General features: G+C 46.9%; 1 protein-coding gene across 4 annotated transcripts in view; it reads right to left on the bottom strand.

Moving 5' to 3' along the window:
• STK3 (serine/threonine kinase 3) overlaps positions 1-20,685 on the bottom strand; it is a 305,616-nt gene that overhangs the window by 153,706 nt on the left and 131,225 nt on the right. For 3 of the 4 annotated variants that reach the window (XM_059723848.1, XM_059723847.1, XM_014611649.3), the window contains exon 7: positions 911-1,048. The exons of the other annotated variant lie outside the window; for it this stretch is intronic. In XM_059723848.1, coding sequence (XP_059579831.1) covers positions 911-1,048 — 138 coding nt within the window. The remainder of the gene's footprint in view (positions 1-910; positions 1,049-20,685) is intronic. 4 annotated transcript variants of the gene reach the window in all.

Below are 20,685 nucleotides of genomic sequence, written 5' to 3'. Positions count from 1 at the left end.
CCGAGGCACTGCAGGCAATTTCAGTGAAACAACTTTATTATTTTACAGACCCCAAACCCTAATGTATAAAATATAAAATAGCAAACATTTTTCGTCCACTCTAACTGCCTGGCAGATTCTAAGGGCTTCCATCTGATATCAGATGCTTCAATGCAGAATAGATACATAAGTAAATCTTTGCTGAGTCTCTCTGTGGTAAAAGCACGTCTATCCGATCTAGAAGTACAATAAGGATTGCAGCATTCCTCTCAAGGAGGAGGAATATGGACATATAAGTTCCTATAGGGAAATTACAGGAACACTCTTGTTACTAGGTCAAGTCCATTTGCCAATGTCACCCGTGTGAGACACATGTCTGGCAGAGCTCTGAAGACAGAGTAAGATTGAGATAATTTTCCATGGTCCTATAGGCCATCAATCTCCCTTTAATTTAATGGGACTAAAACAAACATTAAACCATTCAGACATGCCTGGAATCCAGGCAACTTCAAGCAATGCTACCTTTAACACTAGCAAGACTACTGCCTCTTTTTGACCCTACTGTCAGTTATCTGTCACAGCTTATATTCTTCTCACACCATTAGACAAAAGTGTGTAAGACTAAGGTGTAAGTGGATGGGCCTTGTGTGTTTAACTGACAAAACAAGAGCTAGTGCAAAGAAATAGAATGGGTGTTTACTATGAAGAACCATACCTAAAAATTATTTAACTTTGGGGATTGGTAAAAGAAACCTACAAAGGAGGTACAGAAGCTAGTGTACAAATGGACACTTAGCAGGAAAGGGAGAAGAGATAATAAAGACAATGAGGCCATAACAGGTTTTATCCCTGGTTCCTACAGGTTTACAAAGATCCGTCTCGCTCAACAAAAGCGGAGAGGTGGCATTTCTGTAGGAGCTTCAATACCAACCTGTAGGAGTTGTGTTGCAGTAGCTCTCTGCTCCGGATTCTTCACTAAACATTTCTTCACAAAATCAGTGAACTCATCAGACCACAGCTCCGGCTTCCGGAATGTTGGAGGTGGATTTGTGGGAATCATAAAAATAGCCTAGTATTTAAAAAATGGTAAAAATCACATAGTGTAACCAAATAAATAGTTTTATTCACCTTTTTTTTTTTTATCAGACCAAGAATTTGGAGGACAAATTTTAACTAGTATAAGATTTCCAGCATGAGTGAAATTCAGGAAATAAATCCATCTGTTACTAATGTACATATTTCCCATTAGATTACCTCTACTTAAACTGTACCCCATTGAGCACATCATTCTTTATTTTATCTATTACCGTTTATCAGTCTCAAGAGAAGATTTTGTTCTTTCTGAAAAACTTGGCAGAAGCAAGGGTATTTTCTGGTTAAATAGATATATCTAAAAATGTTGCCGATTGAAAGTCAAATCCACTTGTCACCTCTTAACTTAATTTCAATTTTATAAAACAATTGCTAGAGGTTAGTAAGAGTCTGATTTGCTTCTGCATGGTTACCAGGTGTAACTTAAAGCTATATTTATGCCAATGAGATTGAAAATTAACCCTAAAAATCTTTAACAAGAGGCCGAACACTACTAACAAAGGTCTTTTAGATATTACAAAAATGGCAGTATTTTCTTCTTTGTACTACTTTGCTGAAAACCACATAGAGAAATTCTCCAGGAAGGAAAAAAAAATCACAGTATATAATTCACAGATTGACTGGAAGGGACTGGAAGGGACCTCACAAGATCATAGGGCCCAGCCGCCCCACTCTAGGCAGGAAAACAACTGAGGTCTGGTGACACCAGCGAGGTGACTGTCCAATCTCCTCTTGAAGATTTCCAGGGTAGGTGACTGCACCACCATTGGAGGGAGCCTATTCCACAGTCTGGACACCCTGACTGTGAAGAAGTTTTTCCTAGTGTCAAGCCTGAAACAGTCTTCCAGGAGTTTGTGGCCATTACTCCTAGTTTTCCCCATAGATGCCCTGGTGAACAGTTGTTTGCTGAGCCCTTGATGTATTCCCTTAATATAGTGGTAAGCTGCTCCCAAGTCCCCTCTCGGCCTTCTCTTTTTTAGGCTGAAGAGACCCAAGTCCCTCAGCCTTTCCTCGTATGGCTTGCCTTGCAAGTCTCTGATCATATGGATGGCTCTTGTCTGGGCACTCTCAAGCTTTTCCACGTCCCTGTTGAATTGCGGCGCCCAGAACTGGATGCAAGACTCCAGTTGTGGTCTCACCAATGATGAGTAAAGTGGGAGAATCACTTCTTTGGTTTTGCTTGAGATGCATCGGTTAATGCATGCCAGAGTATTGTTTGCCCTGCTGGCTACAGCATTGCACAAATGGCTTGTGCTCATACTATGGTCTACTATGGTCTATCATTACCCTGAGTCCTTTTCAGTTGTGGTGCTAGTCAGTTTGGTAACACCAAGCCTGTAAGTATGTTGCAGGTGGAGCATTTTACACTTCTCAGTGTTGAACTTCATCTGGCTCTGATCCACCCAACTTGCCAGCCTGTCTAGGTCCACCTGTATCTGCAGCCTATTTTTAAGTGTGACCACACTCCTCCATAACTTGGTGTTGTCTACAAACTTGGCCAGGGAGCTCTTCATCCCCACATCCAAATCATTGATAAAGATGTTGAAAAGCACTGGACTAAGCACAAACCCCTGAGGGACACCACTGGCATCTCACCCAGATAACATCTATGAATCTATGAGAACTCTCTGGGTCCTACCCCACAGTCAGCTTCCAACCCACCTAACTGTTGAGCAGTTAAGCCCACAATCCTCCAATTTTCCCATGAGAACATCATGGGATACCAGATCAAAGATCATATTCCAAAACTGTCCATTTAAGTCAATGAGAAATATGACATTATTTTTCATGGCATCTTAATTTTAGCCTAACTGAGGACGAAAAATGAGGGATAATGCAGGAGTGGGCAAAATGGTAGATACAGCCAGCAGACGGACTCCATTTCCCAGCAGCCCCTGCCTGCGTTGCTCCAGCGGGTCTCCATGGAGACCCCAGAGGTGGCAGGGCTGTGACAGCATAGGGTCAGTGTCTCCATGGAGACCAGCCTGAGAGGCTTATTGGCAGGGTGCACGACTGGGTGGGGAGGCTGCTCTGGGGCCTGGGTCAGAGCCGGGGCCAGGATCTTGCAGCAATGACAGTGCAGGCCAGAGCCAAGGCAGAGCCATGATCCACTGCCTACAAACCCCTGGGGCACCAGATCACGGCTCTGCCCGGGCTTCAGCCTGCACTGTCACTACTGCAAGATCCCGGACCCAGCCCTGGAGCAGCCCTGGATCCCCACCCAGCCACATAACCTGCAGCTCAGGCTGGTCTCCATGGAGACGCTGGCCACCTTCTGCCCTGCTACTCCAAGGGTCTCCATGGAGACCTGCCAGAATGACACAGGCAGGGGCTGATGGGAAATGGAGTCCACTGCAGGCCTAATCCAGTCCACAGGCCAGACTTTGCCCACCCCTAGGATAATGCCAGCCTTCCCAAATATCAAGTGTGAAATATAAGCCAAATAAGTAAGAGGAATAAACAAGTTTTTAACCAATGAACTACCACATGATAGAAATACATATTTCATCAGTTGCTTCATAAGATTATTATTTTTCCCAAAGAGAAAGCATGAAAGTAACAAAAACACATGGCTTACTCATTCTCCCCTTCATTTTTTCCTACTTTCTACAATGCAAAACTAACAAAAATATAAGGTTATAATCTGAAGCATTGAAAGAAGAGACAGAGACATTAATTTAAAATTTGCCCCATAACCTGTGAACATATTTTGACTGCCTATTGAACTGAGTTGTATTGTTCAAAAACCCCTCTCTAAAATTATGACAGTTGAATAACATAAAACCTGTTTATTATAATTTTCATTAAACATTTTTAGAGCCACATAATCTATTTCAATTCAAATACTTTCTTTTTTCTATAAATTTGTTCCTACAGTAATATCCATTACGTACGAAGGGAGGTAAGGACGCAAAAAAGCCCCCTTGGCTGAGCAGGGAACTCTACGAGAGTCTGGGGGCAAAGAAAGAGATGTATAGGCAATGGAAGCAGGGAGCAGCCACCAAGGAGGAGTATATATCTCCCTGGCACGCTATTGCAGGGAATCAGTTAGACAGGCCAAGGTGGGGCTTGAGCTCAGGCTGGCTTCAACAATCAAGGACAATAAAAAGTCCTTTTTCAGGTATATAGCAGGCAAAAGGAAAGCTCAGAGCAACATAGGGCCCCTGAAGGACAAATCAGAACACTTGGTGATTGACACAGGGAAAAAAGCAGAGCTCTTCAATGAGTTCTTGGCTCCAGTATTCCTAAGTTCCTAAGCCAATTCCCCCACCTCGATCACTGACGGATGTCCACGTGGCACCAGTCCGCCTACGGTTAGTTCTGAAATAGTTAAGGAGCTCCTGGAGGAGCTGGATGGGTACAAGTCAAGAGGCCCGGATGATCTCCATCCACGGCTGCTAAAAGAATTGGCCAGTGTCATAGCTGAGCCACTGGCACAGCTGTTTGAGCACTCATGGTGCTCTGGCCAGGTCCCTGAGGACTGGAGAAGGGCCAATGAGGTACCCATTTTCAAGAAAGGGAGAAGGGATGAGCCGGGTAACTTTAGACCAGTCAGTCTTACCTCTATTCCTGGGAAAATGCTAGAGAAAATAATCAAAGAACACATTTGTGCAGGCCCAACAGGGGAAACAATGCTGAGGGGAAACAGCATGGGTTTGTCACAGGTAGATCCTGCCTGACAAACCTTGTAGCCTTCTATGACCAGATCACACACTGCCTGGATGTGGGAGCTGAGGCTAATGTCATCTTCCTGGACTTTAGGAAGGCCTTCAACACAGTTTCGCACCCTATCCTCATTGGGAAGCTAGCAGACTGTGGAGTGGATGCCTACACGGTCAGGTGGGTGGCCAACTGGCTTAGGGACTGCACCCACAGAGCAGTGGTGGGTGGTTCCTGCTCGGCCTGGAGGGAGGTGGGCAGTGGGGCCCCACAGGGTTTGGTCCTCAGACCGATATTATTCAATATCTTCATCAGCGATTTGGACAAGGGTGTGGAGAGCACCCTTTCCAAGTTCGCTGATGATACCAAGTTATGGGGCAAAGTTAGTACACCGGAGGGCAGGGAGCAGATTCAGGGTGACCTGGACAGGTTGGATCAATAGGCAGAGAGAAATAGGATGCAATTTAATAAAGATAAATGTAAGGTATTCCACCTGGGAAGGAGGAACCCCCAGCACACCTATAGGTTGGGGAGGGTCCTTCTCAGCAGCTGAGAGGCAGAGATGGATCTCGGAGTCATAATTGACTCCAAGATGAACATGAGCCGGCAACGTAACAAGGCCATCAACAAGGCCAATCGCACCTTGTTGTGCATTAGCAGGTGCATGACTAATAGAACAAAGGAGGTGATGCTCCCCCTCTATGCGGCACTGGTCAGGCTGCAGTTGGAATACTGTGTCCAGTTTTGGGCGCCGCATTTCAGAGGGACGCAGGGAATCTCGAGACGGTCCAGCGGAGGGCCACTCGCATGATGAATGGCCTTCGTGATAGACCCTGCAGAAGGAGGTTGAGAGAGCTGAATCTCTTCAGCCTTCACAAGAGACGGCTGAGGGGAGATCTTGTGGATGCCTATAAATTTATTAGGGGAGGTCAACGGGGAATAGGGGAAGTGCTGTTTACTAAGGCGCCCCAGGGAGTGACTAGGAATAATGGGAGTAAACTAGTTGAGAGTGGATTTAGGTTAGATATTAGGAAGAAATTTTTCACAGTAAGGGTGGCCAGGATCTGGAATGGGCTTCCAAGAGAGGTGGTGCTATCACCTAGCTTGGAGGTCTTCAAGAGGAGGCTAGATAGTCACCGGGCTGGGGTCATCTGACCTCAGTCCTCTTTCCTGCCAGGGGCAGGGGGTCAGACACGATGATCCACTGTGGTCCCTTCTGACTCTAAGATCTATAAATCTATGAATCTCTGGCCACTAAGTTTAATAAAATGAAGTCTCCTGTGATAACAAAATACGTTCTTTGAGAGGAGAGACTGCTCTCCAAGGTTTCACCAATAGGTCTCACCAGCTTTTGAACTGAGATGCCAAAAGTTTTAAACTGACTGTTTGCAATGATGGGTTAACTATTGGTATAAATGAAGTACTTCTGCTATCAGGAGCAGCAGCCCTTCAATACGAGGATGACAGTCATCCAGTAAATATGGAAGTCATAAGTAAATCTGCAGATGACTGAGGCGGCCAATCCAAGATCCACATGTTCAACTGTAGACATGGAAATGGTTCTGGGAGGAAGGAGTAGATCCTGGCAATTTTGGGTCACAGCTCTTTCGTTCAGCCTCTTTTCTATAAACCTGCCTAATCAGACAAGTTTGCTCAAAATACCTTGTAGTACCTCGTGGCACTACTGGGGATGATTCAGTGATTGGGTCTCCCAAATATTTACGTTAATACTGCATTTCTTCAAATTGGCCTTTAAGGTTGAATCTCTTCTTCTATTCACCTCTAGAGCGGTGACCACTGGTGAGCTGGGAATATAGAACCTGTTTTGGGAGCTGGTTGTCAGGCATCCTTAAGACTTATTCTGTCCAAAGGAGTTGGTACCATATAAATATGCCTTCAATGCTGGCAGTATTTCCTTGAGCCACAATGCTGGCAGTTGTTCTTCTGTCCTTCAGATTGATGTGGAGGATTTTCTGAAGACATCCAATAGTATTGACAACAACAGCCTGCTAGATGGTAGGTTTGGTTTGGGGCCTGATGTCATGATCACTGAAGACAATTTCAGAGAGGTCCAAAAGCAGCACTGGAAGATTTTATCTGGTATTGAATATTATTGGATAAGTTTATTTTTTGGAAGAGGTGGCTACTCAGGTTGAGGAAATGCTCAACTGTCTCCAAACATTGACCTCTAATTGTAACACATGGACAAGCAACACCTCCACTGCTGGTTTTTAATATGCTGATGACTGCGTTGTATGAGCTCACTCAATTGAAGAGTTCCAGGTCACTTACCAAGATACTCCTGCTATAAAGCACTGGATGACAAACTTAGTCGTTTCTGTCCTTGAAGGTAATGATCTCTTTTGAACTTTGAACTGCCGAGCTGTAGCCTTATCTTCAGATAATCTTAAACTTAACATAGCAGTTCTGCAGTAGCTATTAGAAACACAAGGGCAAAATGGCCTATTGTAACTACTGTTTGCATAGTGTCATCATAAATAAACCAAAAATGTGTATCTTCTTTTTGATAAGAAACATTGAACTATGACAAAAATTAAATACATAAGCCATCATATGCAGAGGAATGTTCTAAGGATGTTGCTTTTTTTTTACTTCCCTTTTAAAGATTAGTTTAGGAAAAAGGCAGAGTAGATTTGCATCTTATAGAATAACCTAATCAGAGATGCTTTCATAACCAGCAGTGTATTTCATCATTACTGATTAAGTTAGTCTGTAAGGTGCAGCACTTCAAAGAAAAATATAGACCACTTATTTAAGTGTTTTAACTTATATTTAGGAACTAAATCATAGGCTCCAGGGGGGGTTATCCTGGCATATGGTTTCTTCAATATTAGTCTGCAAAACAATTTTAGATATGCAACTCAAATGTTGCTAGTTATTACTACATAAAAAAGTGAAATTAACATTCTAATTGAACCCCATCTCAATGAAGGACTCAGAGTCAGTATATTATTTTGCTAAAGAAAGGAACAAGATGCTTAGGCAGACACAATTTATATATATATTTCAAAGAAAAGCAATATAGTTTTATCTTATCTTGAAAACCATTTTGATAGAAGAATGTTAATGTTCAGAAAGATAAGCTTCCTAACTTGCTTGCTTCTAAACAACATATTGCTTAACTATATAGTTTACGATAGGATCATATAAAAAATGATTTTTTTCCCTAAACTTCAGTTCAAACAGTTGGTGACTTCCTTCCACATCTCCCAGCTTTCTTCTGGTTCTTGTCTCATCTGACTTCTTCATCAGAGGTCCCATCACTTCATGTTGCTATATGCCCTAACACAATCTTCAATTTTCTTCACATCTTCTCATCATCTCTTTCAGCCAACCTATAGTTTTAATTAGCATCTTCATGCAGAGGAGTTTCAAATCTATATCCAGGATGTAGATCAAAGATAAATCCAAGTAATTTACCATATTTACTTGAATGTAAATGACCCTGAACATGAGACAACTCCCCAATAATTAGATTATATATATGAAAAAGTTATAAATGTGTTATAATTGTCCAGGTACAGAATCTAATTATTCAAGCTTTGCCTTCATGCATCTCCCTCCCACTCCTACAGCAGGGAAAATAAATCTGGGGGGAGGGGATCAAGCAGTCCCTTGCCCTTGGCACCCCCTGAAATTCTTTCCCTCCTCCCCACTGTCAGACCCTGCTCTTCCTGAGCAAATGGAAATGAGAGGCAAAATTTGTATATAGGCAAGTTACTACAGGTACCCACAGACTTAGTTCAGAGAGAACTGATCCAGTTTACCTTTTTTGAAACTGCTGTAAGTATTAGCACAGATACTCTATAAACACGCTTCTGAGCAGCACTTTTGTACCTGCCTACATACTAGGGGTGAGCAAAAGATGGCCCACCAGAAGATTTCATCTGGCCCACGGGCAGGTGCCTACGAGTTCATTGTATCCAGCCCAGCCCCAGGCTGTCCCTGCTGTGCTTGCATGAGGCCAAGCCCTGCTTACTCCCACAGGGGCAGCGCACACTGAGCTCCCACCCTAGTCCACGGGACAGCCCTGACCCCAGCCCCACAGGTAGGGAAGTGGCAGTGGGTGGGGGAGGGGCAGCAGGGGAGGGAAGTGCCGGGGGAGGGAAGTGGCAGCAGAAGGCAGGCGGAGGGAGCGAAGGGGAAGGGATTCGGGAAGTGGGCAGGAAGGTAGGGAAGTGGCAGGGGAAAGGCAGCAGCAGTGGAGGGCAGGGATGGGGAAACTGGCAACCTTGGTGGCAGCGGGTGGGAGCAAAGTGGCAGCTGGGCAGAAGTGTGGGGCCCACACCAGTGCCCCAGTGCTGGGACCAGAGGAGACCCAGGGTGTGGCGGTAGGAGTGCGGAGCCTGGGCCAGTGGGGGCGCGGGGTCCACCTGGCTTCATCGTGTGGGGCTTGCATGCAGTTCCCTGGTTCTCCACCTGAGCCACATGCCTGTGGGGGCAGTTCCCTGGTTCTCTGCCTAAGCCGCATACCTGTGGGGGCAGCCCTGTTTGATGGACCTGGGAGCCCAACCCCCCTCACTGCTATACGCAGATCATGGGGAACAGTGGGGAGCTCCGCACTACGGAGACAGGCTGGCTCCACCCCTCTCCCTGATGCCCCAGCTTAGCCCCATGATCTGCATTCCTCTTTTCGTCACACAGGGTTCTCCACAGTGGTATGGAACACAGGCATGTGCACCCCATGCAATGGAGCCGGTGGCCCAGCCACATTCAGTCCTGGGGATCACCAAGACAAGGTGCTGCCAGGGGGCTCTACCTGCTGCTGGGCTGTGCACAATGGAAGGTCATGTTTGTAGGGGGGCCCCCCATACCCTCCCCACCATACACACCCACAGCCCCCAAAACCCCATACTCACCCAGACATCCCCACAAACTCCCCATACCTACACCCCTACATCCACGCATAGCTCCACACCCTGCACACCTCCCCACATAAGCACACCAACAGCCCCCCCACAAACCCCATGCCCACCCACCCCACCTCCCCACAAACCCCACACACATCCCCACCTCTCCTATCCTCCCCCCACACACACACACCCACAGCCCACCACAAACCCCACACCCTCGCTCTACAATATACAATATACATCATTTTGAGCTATTATGCAATCACTTCTATATACATGACACAAACACACAAATTCAGACAAAAATATTTTTTGAAATAAAATTAAAATACGTTATTTTAGATGTTTGATTTTTAGTATACAATTTGGGGTTTTTGTGGTTCCAAGATGGCAAACCCCCTTCCCAAAAGGAGTACTTCTGAATTCAAGGGGGGGGGACTTCCAGTGGCAAGGGTCAGGGGTTAGGGGTGGGATGTCCAGTCCTAAGACGGTGACCAGGAGGGCACCTGTCAAGGGGCAAAGCTACCCTTGCAGCGCTCAGCAACTCACCAAAACTTGTTAAGCAGCCCTCCAGCTGAAAAAATTGCCATCCCCTGCTATATATAGTGCAATTTATTTTTTTTTGCAAAAATATATTTCTAGATAGATAGATAGACAGATAGACACCTGTATTTTCATAGCCCTGTCTCATGACCAATCCGGCTCACTTGACAGGCCCTGGCATATATACACCTTTACAACATCAAATTCCCATTACAATAAGTGCCCTGACATACATGTCTATATCTCTTTACCCATTACAATCATGCTGGACTGCCTCCATTCCCTCGGTCCTCTGCTCTTCTTCCCATCCCCCAACCTGTCCATTCCCCTCCTCAGTCCTTAGGCCATGTTGGTGGTGGCAGCATCTTCTCCTCTGTTTTCCTCACTGTTCACTCCTTTTTTGTCACTGTCACTGCCTTCCTCCTCCTCATCATCATCATTACTTCCTTGGGGGACTTGTTCTTGAACAGCCTGTGCCAACTGCTTCTCTTCCAGATGATTTCTGCCATCTCCTCACCATTGTCTTCCACCATCAGGTAGTATACCTGCAGTTCACTCAATCTCATTCACACAGTCCTTGACTGAGAGGTTGTGTGCCTATACACAAGTAGGGTCCTGATCTTCCACAGGGCACTCCTGATGCTGGAGACGTACTGAAAGAAGTGGGCTGATAGTCGCCCCTGCTGCTTGGTCAGGTGCCCATACAGCACTGCCTCTCTGGTCATGACCTTGAACCCTGTCACCATCTAGGGGAGTAGGCTCACCCTCCTCTACAGCTCCTTAACATATAGGCACTACTAAAGGAGGTGGTCAGTGTCTCGGACGGCCAAAGCCGACTCGAGGTGATTTAATAATTGCTCGTTTGTCGGGGCAGGCTGGTGAATAGAGAGGCCAAGAAAGCTTTATGGTTGTAAAACTTTACTTACGTCGCTTGCTGTTGCAACAAAAACGGTCCGGTCATCTGAACAACTACGTTAGCTGTTCCAGCTGGCAGGGCTCAGGCCAGCACGTCCATCTACAAATCAAGCCGGCAGGGAAAAGGATACGTCTGGGATTGCGCTCGGCGACGGGGAGAAGAATCGATAGGTGATCAGTCTATCGATCAGCTCAGCCACGAGTCAGATCTCTCCAGAGGCATTCTGCAGTGTGCTCAAAGTTCTCCGGCTTGGGCGGAAGTCACGCTAATTTTTAAATGGCTAGCAAGCCAATTACTAGCCGCCACATAGGAATAATTTAGAACTGGCCAATAGCGGGACACAAATTTGCATTCGAATGACGGGAACCCTCTTGCACCAGGGGTTGTCTGCTGCAACAGAAAACCTTTACTTTGCAAGAGGCTCTCACGTGGCGGGAAAATTCCACCATGCTGAGGCACCAAAATCACTGGGTTGTGACATGCCCCCTTGCCGACGGCACAACTGGAATTTTAGACACATGAGCATATCATATGGCATCTTTGTTTTGGGACTCACTGACCTGGCAAAGTTTTAACAACTAGTAATATATATATATATACATAAACAAACAACTTGATAGACCGGTCTTTTCAACACATTACACAGTACAATAACTTTGAACATATAACAACAGCTGTTGATCATCGTCTGATTGGAGAACGTCTGCTTGGGACTCCCCTTGTCTGGTAGTTAGTCTGTCCACTCCTACTAACAGACAATGTCAATAAAATACTTAATAAAATGAGAGTGAATAGTGTTATAGTAAGTCCTGAGCAAATGGACGTTCGCCGTCTCAGTGTCTCCTTTATAATCATCACTCTATTGACTCGAACAAACTGCAATCTGGTGCTCGATCAATCTCACAATCGGGCGGTTGTGAATTATTACTTTTCTGGGGTCAGTCTTTGTTGAAACTGTGCCATCTCAAACATACACTGTGGCAGAGTAGAAGGATTAGGTTGTTGAAGTACGTGACACCTTTTGTTAACCTCTCTATAGTCTACGACTAGACGGGCTTCCTCAGGTTTCCCAGGTTTCGCAACTCCCCATCCTGATGACAGGTAGGTGCTGGCCGTTACGGTCTTAATGCAGCCTCATTGCTCGAGTCGCCGCAGGAGGTCAGTAAGGGACTGCTTTCGAGAACCCTTGGTCGGGACTGGTCGATATCGCCAGGTGGAGTTGTTACGAAGCGTTGGTCAACGCCAATCCTGTTCTGGGATAATAATGAGTAACGCCTGTAGCACTTGTTCTTTAAGGTCAAGCGCTTTTATTCCCGGGATCCCTAAAATGTTGATGCCCCCTAGGACAGCCTCTAGGGGGTATCGGTGGCCTTGGACCCAAAATTTGACCTTCGTTGTGACGGCAATAGCGTTAAGCCCTTGTACCTTGATCGTTTTGGTGGTCTTTTGGCGAGGTATTGTTGAGGTAATCACATTGGTTTGAGCTCCAGTATCAAGAAGGAAGAATGCTTGTTGTTGGTCATCCGGATCGATAGGGTTGTAAACCGTGAGTTCGGCGTATGGTCAAGAATCAGTAGGGTCAGGTCTGAACTGGAGAAGGCCGCCGGCAGAGCCGACGGCCATTACTCGTTTTTTGATGGGTCCTCGAATTTAAATCCTAATGCTTCGGCTATACGATATTGGGTTCGTTCTCCCAAAACTCACAACTGAGATTTTGTAAGTCCAGTGCGGGACAGAAGAAAACCAAACATGGTTCTTTCCTTCAGGGTTCTTTCCTTCGGGGTTCCTGGAGGTGACCACCCTAGCTCTCGCCGGGGGGGTGTACTCTTGCCGTCTAGGTCTCAGTGTTCCAGCTGGGTATGCTGAAGGTCGGTCCCTTATATCATCAGAGGCTTCTTCACCTTGCCTCATAAGTGCTTGTAGACGTGGGAGATGGCCTAAGAGATTTCCCACCGGTTGACCTGCCATTGGGTTCAAGAAGAGTCGGAGTGTAATGGCATTTGCTCCTCCATATACGTCCACGCAGGCATCTATAGCTTCCAAGGGCGTTGGGATTGCCCCAGGGTCTGATAGGTGGCGATGAGCCCATCTCTCTTTTCGTTGTACGGCTGTTAGTCCCATTGGATTTGTTCTCGGGCTCCATGAGAGATATGAAACCCCAACTATAGCCAGGAGGAGTTGCTCCACAGTAGCCTTCTGTGGACGACCTTCGTGACAGGTGTGAAATTTGTGGGTTACCTGTCCCAGTATGAGCGCCGGGAGCGGGATGGCCCAGTGGGCACTGTTCACAACCACATTCAAGTCGGTAGCACGTCGTCCGCTCCAGGCCGCTTGTCGGGTCAAGGCACTCGCTTCTTCTTTGTCTAAGGTGTCGGATCCAAATTCCACTATTAACCGTCCTAACCACATTGCCAAGGTTTCTTCTGATCTTATTTTAGATTCCTTGCAAAGCTCTTGAATTTCTGGTCGGGTGCATGTGCGTGAGATAACAGTGGTAAGTGTAGCACCATCTTCATCCGCAACATGCTTCATCACAGCTATCGGGTGAGCTGCGGTAGAGAAAGAGTTAATTTCTTCATCTGGGAGCATTGGGTCCATCTCTCCTCCCATTGCCCCCTCCCCTTGGCAAGGAGGCGGGGCCGCAGGGAACGACGTCACCTCAGGGGGCGGAGGCGCTAGGCGGATCCCCACCGGGTCTTCTGAAGCTCCGCCCCTCTTTTCCGGGTTCCCCGGATGGCTCGCTCTTCTTTTGGCGCCATTTTCTGCTAGCGGTATCACGCGGCCGGTGCTTCTCATAAGCGCCGCTCCAGAGCTCTTTGCTGTCCGCTCCAGCGACTCCTTACCCACCATATGCATCTGTGCCTCTAAATTTGCGTATTCCCTTAGTAGACCCGCTACTGTTCGGAACAGCACATTCATCATTTTTCTCTTCTTCCATTTGGTCAGACCCCATCTCGGCACATGACGGCCCTCAGTTTCCAAATCCTCCCGGAGCTGAACGAGGAGCTCATGGCCCCGCGACTCAGGCACCAAATCCGGACAGTTGAACCAGTCCGTGGGGGTGGGTTCCCCTCCTTCCATTAAGTATCGAATGCATTGAGCGAACTCTTGAGCGGGGGTCAGCTTTTCTGCCTTCCGCGCTTTCACCCCGGCTAAGGATATGGTTGAGGTTTCCTCCGGGGGTCGATAATAGACCCGGTCGCTCCCCATTATACATCTGAACTCCCCAAGGGATAGCTTAGTTCTCCATTCCTTCACTACGGCTTCTTCTCTCTTTACAGAGAAGTAACCATCAATATTTCTTTCATCCCCTTTTACCGCCTGGTGGTAAGCGATATGCGCCCATAGATCGTTGGCATTCTCTACGTGCTGGGTCCCGGTGCGCCGGGGCAGCACCCAATTAGGTTCTTCTCTATCACCGTGCCCTTAGATCCCATCCTCGTCGCCATGCCTCGGACGGCCAAAGCTGACTCGAGGTGATTTAATAATTGCTCGTTCGTTGGGGCGGGCTGGTGAATAGAGAGGCCGAGAAAGCTTTATGGTTGTAAAACTTTACTTACGTCGCTTGCGGTTGCGACGAAAACGGTCCAGTCGTCTGAACAATTATGTTAGTTGTTCCAGCTGGCAGGGCTCAGGCCAGCACGTCTGTCTACAAATCAGGCCAGCAGGGAAAAGGATACGTCTGGGATTGCGCTCGGCGACGGGAAGAAGAATCGATAGGTGATCAGTCTATCGATCAGCTCAGCCACGAGTCAGATCTCTCCAGAGGCATTCTGCAGCGTGCTCAAAGTTCTCTGACTTGGGCGGAAGTCGCGCTAATTTTTAAATGGCTAGCAAGCCAATTACTAGCCGCCACATAGGAATAATTTAGAACTGGCCAATAGCGGGACACAAATTTGCATTCGAATGGCAGGAACCCTCTTGCACCGGGGGTTTTCTGCTGCAACAGAAAACCTTTACTTTGCAAGAGGCTCTCATGTGGCGGGAAAATTTCACCGTGCCGAGGCACCAAAATCACTGGGTTGTGACAGTCAGTTGTTTCCACCTTCCTTGGGCAGGGTTTTCTGGGGCAGTTCAGTGGACCCTTCTGCCCTTTGTTTCTCAGTGCCCATATGCAGAGTGCCCGATGGGCTGCCTGACAGTTCAGATTCCTGTGTTCCTTCTGCAGGTCCCTGTGGAAGATTCATTCCCACACAGCCTTGCTGCTGTTGCTGGAGAGAAGGTCCAGGGTTGATGTTTTGTCCCTTGTTTTTAACACCTCCTGTATCTTACGGTGGCTTTTCAGGGTTGTCAGGCCTTCTTTTTGTAGCTCATATCTACCCTGGAACTGGTCCAGGACCCTGTAGAACCATGGTGGTTCCCAGGTCCACAGATGCATGTTGGGCAGTGAGTACAGTACACCCATCAGCTTCACAGCACGTTCCCTGCAAAATATTCCACAAAGCAAGCTGTTTTGGAGTCTGCCCCAGTGCCAGGTTGCAAATCTGGCTCTTGTACTTGGTCCAGAGGAACATCCAGACCTCTAGCAATCCTCAGCCTCCAGTCTTTTTGTCTTGTACAACTTGGTCTTCACAAACCTCTCCCATCTGGTGTCCCAGAAGAAAATGCTATGGATGATTTGCTCTGAAAATGGGGATGACCAGTGGAGCTTACAGAAGAACCAGTAGCCACGCTGCCTTCAGAGCACCACGTACGTCACGTCATTGCACAGCCACTGGCGGGAATATTTGAACGCTCGTGGCGCACGGGCCCGGAGGACTGGAAAAGGGCCAATGTGGTCCCCATTTTCAAGAAGGGGAGGAAGGAGGACCCGGGCAACTATAGGCCAGTCAGTCTCACCTCCATCCTTGGCAAAGTCTTTGAAAAAATTATCAAGGCTCACATTTGTGAGAGCCCGGCAGGACAAATTATGCTGAGGGGAAACCAGCACGGGTTCGTAGCAGGCAGATCGTGCCTGACTAATCTAGTCTCTTTTTATGACCAGGTTACAAAACACCTGGACACAGGAGGAGGGGTGGATGTCGTATACTTAGACTTCAGGAAGGCCTTTGATACGGTATCCCACCCCATACTAGTGAACAAGTTAAGAGGCTGTGACTTGAACTACTACACAGTCCGGTGGGTGACGAATTGGCTAGAGGGTCGCGCCCAGAGAGTCATGGGTCAGTTTCGACCTGGAAGGGTGTGGGCAGTGGAGTCCTGCAGGGCTCGGTCCTTGGACCGATACTCTTCAATGTCTTCATCAGCGACTTGGACGAGGGAGTGAAGTGTACTCTGTCCAAGTTTGCGGATGACACAAAACTGTGGGGAGAAGTGGACACACCGGAGGGCAGGGAACAGCTACAAGCAGACCTGGACAGGTTGGACAAATGGGCAGAAAACAACAGAATGCAGTTCAACAAGGAGAAATGCAAAGTGCTGCACCTAGGGAGGAAAAATGTCCAGCACACCTACTGCCTATGAAATGACCTGCTAGATAGCACGGAAGCGAAAAGGGATCTTGGAGTCCTAGTGGACTCCAAGATGAACATGAGTCGGCAGTGTGATGAAGCCATCAGAAAAGCTAACGGCACTTTATCGTGCATCAGCAGATGCATGACGAATAGATCCAAGGAGGTGATACTTCCCCTCTATCGGGCGCTGGTCAGACCGCAGTTGGAGTACTGCGTGCAATTCTGGGCACTGCACTTCAAGAGAGATGAGGATAACCTGGAGAGGGTCCAGAGAAGGGCCACTGATATGGTTAAGGGCTTGCAGGCCAAGCCCTATGAGGAGAGACTAGAGAACCTGGACCTTTTTAGCCTCCGCAAGAGAAGGTTGAGAGGCGACCTTGTGGCTGCCTATAAGTTCATCACGGGGGCACAGAAGGGAATTGGTGAGGTTTTATTCACCAAGGCGCCTCCGGGGGTTACAAGAAATAATGGCCACAAGCTAGCAGAAAGCAGATTTAGACTAGACATTAGGAAGACCTTCTTCACAGTTCGAGTGGCCAAGGTCTGGAATGGGCTCCCAAGGGAGGTGGTGCTCTCCCCTACCCTGGGGGTCTTCAAGAGGAGGTTAGATGAGTATCTAGCTGGGGTCATCTAGACCCCGCACTCTTTCCTGCCTATGCAGGGGGTCAGACTCAATGATCTATTGAGATCCCTTCCGACCCTAACATCTATGAATATGAATACCTTTCATGGACAGGCAGCGCAAGTTCCACAGAGCTAGTTTGCGTCTGACCACAGCCTTGGCCTTTTCTCATATTTTCTGTCCTTTTAGTTCTGTTTCAAAAATCACCCTGAGGATCTTTATCCCCTTGTGGGTGACAGAGCCCCTCAGGGTAAATAGGTCTCCAAGTTTGCCCAATGCCAGGCAGGTGCTCTTGGCCATGTTGAGCTTGGGCCCTGTTGCTGCTCCATAGGCCTGGATATGTTACAGTTATCTGTTACTTGTCTCTGCATAGGAAGTTAACGCTGCCATGTAGGCTGGGACTCTTGTCTCTACCCTGCTGCCCCCAGGGATCTCCACTCCATGGATCCCAGGCTCACACCTGAGCCATTGTGCAAGCAGTTTCATCACACAGATAAAAAGGATCGGGGGGTAGGCATCCCCACCACACAGCTGACTCCACTCCAATTAGGGCAGTCAGGAACCAGTTCACCAACACCCTATTGCTTATCCCCATGTACAGCATCCTTATCTAGGCAATGAAGGTTGGGGGGAGTCCCATCTTCTACAGTGTCTTGACACAAATCAGTGGGATACCCATGGAAAGCCTTCTCTAAGTTGAGGTTCAGCATGGCAATATCCAACCCCCTCTCCTGTTACTATATATAGTACAAACTATACACAGTATCAGTCCAAAGTCAAAAGGCTCATGATTTACTATAAAGCTCATTGGATTGGGCCCCACCAGAATCAACAGGGCTTCAAGCCATGGTGACCCCACAGCTCAGCACTGCTTAGTTTGTGTGCGTGGGTCTACTCTAGATACCCACCACAAAGCATCCGGGTTCCAATTACGCCCCCCCCCCCCCCCAATCAGGACTGGAGCCATATGTTCTTGTCACGTGTCCTAGGATCCTCCAAAAATGTATATGCAGATGAAGTGCTGGGCAACCTGGTCTGGATTCTCCTAATGCAGGGTGGGGCCACACTAATCATGTGTGACAGGCTGAGAGAAGGGCTGACAGAGGGGTTCTGACTTAACTGTTTGCAGCCCTGTTTGGTAACATCTGCCAGACATTTAAGGCTGGAAAAGAAACAGGAACCACTAGAAATGGGAATGAAAGGTAGAGCTCAGCTTAGAAAGTGAAGAATAAGTCAAAATGTATTCAGTGTATTGGGTCACCGTGACTTGAAAAGAACTGGTGGTAAGAGGGATTGCAATGGGCTCTACCATATGTTTTATTCAAATGGGCTGCAGTAACCTATCCTTATGGTAGGGGAAATATCATGACCACACCAAGGTGGCTTTCCTACCAGCAGGGAAAAACATGAACATGAAAGGGGGCAGTACCCTGACCAAGGTAATGCAATTAAAATGGCACTGTGTATTAGAGAGTTACACCCTTGTCTGCTTGTGGACAGGGACTCCCTACAAGAGCCTCACAGTTAGCCTCCCACTTCAACTTCCAGTGGGAGGATCTCAGCTACATGCCAACTTCACGGAAATGGGAGACTCCTCCCTAGCTTGCTCCTGTGGCTGTACAGCTGAGGGCAAGTGAAACGCAGGGATCATCCAAACCCCAAGCCTCCTGGTTTGGGCCTGCACGTAGCATGCCCGCCAAAGGATGTGGAAGTATCTGAAGCCCCAGGTAGGGGTGGAGGATGCTTGCCAGTAGCAGGGCCACATATGGCTCTTGAATGATTCACATGGATTTGGAACTGATTCTGCTGATTTGACTTGGTAGACAAAAAATTTTCCTTAAAAAAATGTGTTTTATAGTCATGCTTAGTGTTGACTGCATTAAAAATGGAGACAGGGTGAAAATTGTCACTTCTATCTGGACATAGAAAGCAATCAATAGCCATGACCAAACAAGTGCATGGATGCAAACAGCTTCAAAAATGGCCAATCAGGTAAAAATCTGACCCCTCATTGCATGAGGTAGCAGATAAAGACATTTCAAAATGTAGTATCTTCTGTAACTTGTGTCTGCAGAGCTCCCAGCCTCTCTCTGTTTTCGGAATGGGAGAGGAAAAGGGAGTGGAAGGGGTTCAGTTTGGGGGTTTTCAGCCTCACCAGAGGGTGGCATGAGTGTGTTGGAGCTTCCCCGAGCACCAGCTGGAGAGTTCCAAAAACAAGCTTCCTCCACTGCCTTTCCCCCCCCTCCCATTCTGAAAACAGCAAGCACTGACAGAAAGCCCTGGCCATTGCTAAGGGAACCTAGCTACAGGCTCCCAGCAGCAGCTAGATTCCCCTTCTTCCTGGAGCCAACAGTGAACTTCTGTTCAGTCTTGGTTAAGGCTGTAACTCACAACTCTTTGCAGAAAACAGCTAAGAGCTATGCTTCTGTCTGCACCCTTAGTCAGCTTCCTAGTTTGTTTCCATTACCCAGTACATTCTGCTTTTGGCAGCAGTTTAATGACATAAAATGTATTTGATGTGGTCATAAGATGAGGACCTTTTTTCCACATGCCAATCGGGTAAAAAAACTCATCTTGTATTTGAGTAAATCATTTTTTTATCCATGATTTAAAGTATTAATATTAATCTTGTTTTGAATTTATATCCCCAAGCTATTTTCCTAACTAAAAGTTGATTCTCACCAGTTGATAACCATGCTAATCTGCACATAAAGCTAATTATTTTATAGAAAATGTTATGCTTCTTGTTATGCTTAAGCAATAACGTAGCTTTACATTTATGTATTTGGCTTCTAAATTTACAATTAAAATATTCAGCCTTTAATTTTTTTTCCTCACTTAAATACTACTACCTAAAAACTAAATGAAAGTACATAAGAAAAAGTTATCTAGAAATGTTTGGCATTTAAAATGACTTATTAAAGGAATAAAAAAAATCTCTCACACCTTGTTTTCCTCTTCAGGTCTATGAATAAAAACTAGCTTTCAAATTTTTTTTTTAACTCTTAATCAGTTTCTCTGTTTTAAATTAACTAGTTGAGTTGAATTTAGCTGGTTAAACTGAAATAAGTATCCTTTCTATATCTGCAGAAGAGGCCACTGCTATCAAAAACTGATTTATTACTTAACTGGGTTCCAGCCATTTATCAAAAAATCAGGGTAAATTTGCACCTTACAGACTAACTAAATCAGAGATGCATAATATAAGCTTTTGAAAGCAGCAAGTTTATTTCATTAAATACTGTAAAGGGACTGGAGGAAACAGAGTTTCTAAATAGGAAGCAGTGATTAGTATACAACAGGTAGAGAAGTGGGAGGGGGAAGAGAGGGGACAAAGGAGGAGGCACTGCTGAGAGTTGCCATAGCAGTGGGTGGGAGAGAGAAAAACAAAGAAGTTAACCCACTGAGGAATACAGGCAGGGGCAATGCATAAGGGGTGCACACTGGTGCACATGCATCCCCTGAGCATGGCAGCGAACCCCCTACAAAAAGGCACCGCCGCGCTCACCACCCTGCTGCCGACACCGCCAGCGGCATATGCAGGCA

Source organism: Alligator mississippiensis, chromosome 3 (assembly GCF_030867095.1).
Source record: "Alligator mississippiensis isolate rAllMis1 chromosome 3, rAllMis1, whole genome shotgun sequence".
In the NCBI taxonomy this organism is placed as follows: Eukaryota; Metazoa; Chordata; order Crocodylia; family Alligatoridae; genus Alligator; species Alligator mississippiensis.
This window is presented reverse-complemented; position numbering and strand designations above follow the sequence as displayed.